The sequence below is a fragment of the Microcebus murinus genome, chromosome 27, assembly GCF_040939455.1.
Source record: "Microcebus murinus isolate Inina chromosome 27, M.murinus_Inina_mat1.0, whole genome shotgun sequence".
Lineage (NCBI taxonomy): Eukaryota > Metazoa > Chordata > Mammalia > Primates > Cheirogaleidae > Microcebus > Microcebus murinus.
This window is the reverse complement of record NC_134130.1, coordinates 7,649,804-7,655,803: the sequence shown is the minus strand read 5'-3', so window position 1 is coordinate 7,655,803 and position 6,000 is coordinate 7,649,804. Positions and strand designations below refer to the sequence as shown.

The 6,000-nt window shown below is 58.3% G+C and overlaps 1 protein-coding gene across 2 annotated transcripts in view; it reads left to right on the top strand.

Moving 5' to 3' along the window:
- Positions 1–255: 255 nt before the first annotated feature.
- The window catches only part of STK11 (serine/threonine kinase 11), a 21,135-nt gene continuing 15,390 nt past the window's right edge, over positions 256–6,000 (top strand). The window contains exon 1 of one of the 2 annotated variants that reach the window (XM_012745790.3): positions 256–833. In XM_012745790.3, the coding sequence (XP_012601244.1) occupies positions 544–833 (290 nt within the window). In that variant the 5' untranslated portion in view covers positions 256–543. The remainder of the gene's footprint in view (positions 834–6,000) is intronic. The other variant, XM_012745792.3, reaches the window with a different exon arrangement.

The window sequence follows — 6,000 nt, the reverse complement described above, 5'->3', positions numbered from 1 at the left end:
GGCCGGAGCGCAGGGGCGTCGCCGGAGGAGCTCCCAGCGAAGTTTGTCTCCCCAGGTGTGGGGGTTCCGGGGGACAGCGAGCCGCGCGGACCTCTCGGCGTGCGCCACGGGCCGGTGGGGATGGACGGCCCGGAGGAGACTTCGCCTGGCCGCGTCTGTGCTTGTCCGCAGGCCTGAGGTCCCCGGAGGATGACCTAGCACCGAGGAGCCCCGGCCGGCCTCCCGAGGGCCCCGTGGACTAGCTGACCCCGCCGGGCCGCTCCCAGGCCCCGAGACCGGGCGGCACCCGAACTGAGCCGCTCTCCCGGACGCCCGGCGCCCGCGGGCGCAGCAGGCCCTGCACCGGGCTCGCAGCCCGAACTGACGTTTAGGACAATCGTTTCCTTTGGAAGAAGAGTTTTTTTTTTCCCTTTTGGGGTTTTCGTTGCCTTTTTTTTCTTTCTTTTTAAAATTTTGGAGAAGGGAAGTCGGGACACGAGAAGAATCGCTCGCCCCCAGTGGGGTTCGGGCTCGCCGGCAGGACGCCAGGGCGCTGGGTCCAGGATGGATGTGGTGGACCCGCAGCAGCTGGGCGTGTTCACGGAGGGCGAGTTGATGTCGGTGGGCATGGACACGTTCATCCACCGCATCGACTCCACGGAGGTCATCTACCAGCCCCGCCGCAAGCGGGCCAAGCTCATCGGCAAGTACCTGATGGGGGACCTGCTAGGGGAGGGCTCCTACGGCAAGGTGAAGGAAGTGCTGGACTCAGAGACACTGTGCCGGAGAGCGGTGAAGATTCTCAAGAAGAAGAAGTTGCGAAGAATCCCCAATGGGGAGGCCAACGTGAAGAAGTAAGTGGGGCTTGCTGGGGTTGGCCTCCGTGCCAGGCCGGTTGTTCACTCTTCCTTCCTCCCTTCCCTTCCTTCCTCCTGTCTGTCCTTCCTCCTCTCCTCCCTTCCTTCCCCTTTAAAACCTGAACTGACACGCCACCGCTGGTATCCTCGGTGCCAGGGGAAGCGTAGTTGGAAACCTGCACGAGGATTTTCATCCAGCCGGGCTCAGTTGCTGCAGGGGTGCGGGTGTGTTTGGTTGGGCCCTTGGGCTCCGGCTGACATGCCTGAGTAGCAGCACCCCCCTGTGCCACCTGGGTCCGTCCACTTAGCCCTCCCAGCTATCCAGGGAACATAGCTGCTCAGAGGAACCAGCTTGTGTGTATTTGGGCCTTGAGAGTTTGTGTTGGGCCGCCAGCACAGTGTGTGGCTGTTACCAGGGCCAGGCGGAATGTGATTTGTTGATCCTGTCGAAGGGGAACCCTGTGGTTGCCAAAAATAATGGTTTGTGCTGGCTTATCAGTCAGCAGGAGGCAAACACAGCCCTTTCTGGCTGGCCTGGATTGTGGCACTGGAACCGTCCCTGGCTCAGGCGCTGGCGCCCTTTCCTAAAGGGGATTCTGCTTTCTGTGCTGCCGTCCCTGCACAGTGTGGACGACCTTACTTTTTCAGCACACTTCTGTACCCCCCTGAGCATCCCAAACGCATCCGGATCTGAGGCTGAGAAGCTCCTCCCAAGGGCGCTGGGGGTGCCCCTTCCTTATCAGTGCCAGACACTCTGCACCCACCCTGCCTGGGCTCCTGCTGCTTTCTCAGTCCCCTTAACTTTTGAAACTTCACCTTCCTTTTCCAAGAAAGGACCTTATCAACCGGGCTAAACCTGGGACTGGCAGGGACACCCTGCAGGGGTGGATGTGACCTTGGGAGGAGGTCCTGGGAGGGGCTGCTGTCCATGTCAGCTCTCGCCTTCCTCCTTCCCAGGGGCCTGGCGTGCTCTCACTCAGTCTGACTGGCATTTGGGCCATGACGTCCACTTGGGCCAAAACCAGAGTGACACAGGCTCCAAAGTTATCACGTTGGGAACCGGAACAGTCTAGAGCTGGGGCATTCGGGTTTAAAATGGGACCAGCCGGGAAGGCGGATGTGTTCCCATGAGGGTTTTTAAAGTCTTAGTGCCCAGTGTGGACACTCGTGGGAGGCGTGGCCAGGCATCTTGGGGCAGTGGGTGAGTTCTCTGTGAGCTGGGGGTTCAGTGGGTTGGGGCAGGGCTGGTCCTGGGGGCAGCAGGTGCACGGTGGGAGTGAAGGGGGCCGGGGCAGCGGGTGCCCTCCCGAGAAGCAGCCACAGCCTCACTCCCAGGAGTCAGGAATCTAGGCTTACATGCCGACTTCTGAGTCACTTTTCTTATTAGTCTAGAAGCATGTGAGGGAGGGTGTAGCCCATGGGCTGCCGGTTTTTGACCTCTGTTGGCTGTGTGGGCACTGAGCGGGGGCTCTGCCTTCTGGGTGCTGTCTGGGAAGAGCTGCTCATGTCTCCTCATGCTTGGCTGGTGGCATGGCTGTCTTCAATTCCCAGGTTTTTGGCCCCCACCCCTGGCTGGGAACGGTTTGCCGGTCTCTCCTCCTGCTGGCCCCAGCTGCGGGGTGGAGTCAGCTTTGGGCCTGTTGTGTTCTGGTGCCGGTAGGACACGTCTGAGGTGCCTGGGGGACCTCGGGGTGCACAGCTGGATGAGGTGGCAATGGGGCTGCCCTGGCACCCTGCGCGTCTCTGGCCTCTTGGGCTGTGCACCCAGTGTGTGCGCCACCACTCCTTGAGGGGCTTGTCCTTCAGCCCTGTTCAGGGGGTCACCTTGCAGCAGCAGAGTTGAGGGGATTCAGTGTCTGCACACTAGCAGTAGTGCCCGGACACCAGGGCCTGCGACATCGGAGAGGATGTGTCGGCCAGGGGCCTGGTGTGTGTGGCTGGGGTACCATGTGTCCGTGACTAAGGCACCATTAAGAACATGCAGTGTGGGTTTTGGCAAATGCACGTGCAAAGTCAGCGAGAGGATGCTTCACCACAGACGTTGTCATCGGGACAAAACCAGACAAGTGTCCTGAGCCCCTGGGTTTCCTGGATGGTCAGTGGAGGTCCCTAGCCCTCCTCCTATGAGCACCCGAAGCTGCTGGGAGGTCCCTGAGGATGTTGGCAGAGACAGGCCTGAGGGCTCTGAGGACTCCAATCTCACCCCTGCCCAGCAGAAGAACAAGAGGGGAAACTGAGGCCAGGGGGTGGAGTGGTCAGTGGAACCTGGATTAGACTATGCTCGGTGGCCACCCAAGACCTTGAAATCAGCCGTAGGTTCTTGCTCAAGGACAGCGTTGGATTTCATTGGCTCAGTCCTGGACGTGCGAAGGCTTTGCCTCTTGGGAGGCCCTTTCTTGGAGGGAAGGGTGGGCCCTGTTGTCCTGTCCCCATCTTTGGGGCCCAGAGGTTTGCAGCTGTGAGTTAGAAGCCACCATGCCTCCTTCAACAGCCCCCAGCGGGTACTGCCGGGTGGACCCGCCTGCCAGGGGGCCGGGCGTACGCTGTCCCTAGTCTTGACTGGAGGCCTGAGGAGGTGCAGGGTGGGGACTGCGAACTCTCAAAAGGAAAACAGGGTGTCCACTCCCAAGCCCTGAGATCCGGCCCACTAGCCAGCCTCACTGCCAGCCGGCTGCAGGGAAAAAGGCTCCTTTGTCTGTGAGAAGCTTAATAAACTCAACTCGAATTGTCCCTCTCATAGTGGAGTCCGGCCCTCCAGTGCGTGTGGGAAGCTTTCTTCTGAGATGGTGACGTTGTGGGCCTTTGCCAGGGGGTCATCTGGGGCAGAGTGAGCCAGTGGGCAGCCTCATGTCCCTTCCTGTTCCTCCCTGGGAAGGCTGCTGGGCGGTCTGCCTTGTCACCTTTCACTGGTGAAAACTAACAGTTCTTACCATGAAGTAGGAAAGTACCAGAAAGCATCAGGACACCCATGTCCCCCCTTTCTCACCAATGAGCACTTACTGTGGGCAGGTAGTAAGTGCATCCGGCCTGCCATGTACAGCTTCTCCACCCTGCTGTCATGGTGCAGCGGCAGCCAACACCACTGTGGACAGCATGGCTGCAGCCCCGTGGCACCTCATTCAAGCATACTGGAACTTCAATTTCATATCATTGTCACCTCTCACAAAATATCGTTCTTGGCCGGGCGCGGTGGCTCACACCTGTAATCCTAGCACTCTGGGAGGCCGAGGCGGGCAGATTGCTCAAGGTCAGGAGTTCAAAACCAGCCTGAGCATGAGCGAGACCCGGTCTCTACTATAAATAGAAAGAAATTAATTGGCCAACTAATATATATAGAAAAAATTAGCCGGGCATGGTGGCGCATGCCTGTAGTCCCAGCTACTTGGGAGGCTGAGGCAGCAGGATTACATGAGCCCAGGAGTTTGAGGTTGCTGTGAGCTAGGCTGATGCCATGGTGCTCACTCTAGCCTGGGCAACAAAGCGAGACTCTGCCTCAAAAAATATATATATATATCCCTCTTTATGTCCCCACCGCCCCACTGTTTAGAAATGTAAAAGTCACTGTGTGCTCATGGCCCAGCTTTGGGCTGTGGTTCTCTGACTCCTCTCCTGCAGCCTGAGCCACATATATCCGCCCTCCCATCCAAGAGAGAACTATCCCCATCCATGAAGTGCACCCCAAGAAGTTTGCTCTGCCGAGGCCCTGCTGCGGCTTGTCTGACAGCTGTGGACGGGTCACCCGAACACTTGCTGTTTTAGGGAGTTACTTTGTGTGTACGCTGTGTGACAGGTGGGCACAGCTGTGTCACCAGAAGGGAGGTTTCTGGGTCACAGGGAGCGTGTGTCTGGTAAGCTGGTGTGGAGACGGCCTGTGGTGCTCAGGGGCTGTCCCCAGCCTCACCCACCCACCCAGGGTGCCCAGCCACGGCTGCCATAGCTCAGGGTGGCTCTGCAGCCTTTCTCTGTCTTTGCTTGCGTCAAGTGTCATTTATAATAGGCACGCCCGGCCATTTGGGGAAGTGATATAGGGTAACGTGCTCAGCCCTCCAGGTAGTTCCCACAACCACGGTGTCTGGCGCTGGTGGGAACAGCTCGTGCCTGTGCCTCTGCAGCCAGAGCCTCCCTGGCTGTGCCGCTGCCACCAGGGGCCCTGGGAGATGTGACCATCTCCTGACATTTCCCTGGAAGGTAGACAGCAGCTCAGTAAAGTGCAGGGTGAGGCCAGGCATCGCCTTTACCTTGACTGGGTGACGTTGGGATCTGGGTGGTAGATGGTTCAGATTTTAGTGTGTTGAGAACCGGAGCCCTGGACTTTGCCAGCTTTCATTCTCCCGGCAAACAGAGCATCCCAGGCGGCCTTTGTGAGCTTCCGGCCCCATCGGAAGGGGTTCCACCGGGAGGCCCAGGCTGGCGTGCGCCAGAGGAGGCGAGGGTTTGTCCTCCTGCACTCACCCACACTGGCCACCACCCTTGTGCGTCTATGTGTGCCTGTCCCTTGGCAGAGGGAGGCGTGACTGAGATGAGGTGGGAGCCGGGGCTGGGGGGGTGGAGGGTCAGTTGCCTGGAGCTCGGGGCTGGGCAGTCAGCCATGCTGGGCACGCTTGGGCTTTCGGTACCTGTGCCAGGCCGGGGCAGGTGTGGAATGCCGATTCCTTACCCAGGAGCGTGGGGTGCCAGATGTGGCTGGTGTCAAGGAATCACAGCAAAGCCGCCAGGATCCACATCTACTGTGTCAACTGAACCGGACTTTCTTGATTTTCTTTTAACAACTTCATTGGCATATAATTCACACATCATAAAGTTCATCTTTTTGAAATGTACAATTTGGTGTCATTTGGTACATGGACAAAATTGTGCAAACATTACCTCTATCTAGTTTGAGAACATTCTCATCACCCACATGGGAACCCTGACCCCTTCAGAGCCCCTGGCACCCACGAATCCACGTCCCATCTCTGTGGATCTGCCTGTTGGGGACATTTCATATAAATGGAGTCACACACTCTGTGTCCTTCTGTATCTGGTGCCTCTCACTGAGCACGATGTTTTCAAGGTCCATCCACGCTACAGCCTGTGTCAGAGCCTCGTCCCTTTTTGTGGCTGAGTGATATTCTAGTGCATGGATGCACCATGTGTGCTTTTCAGCACTCACGTGTTGATGGGC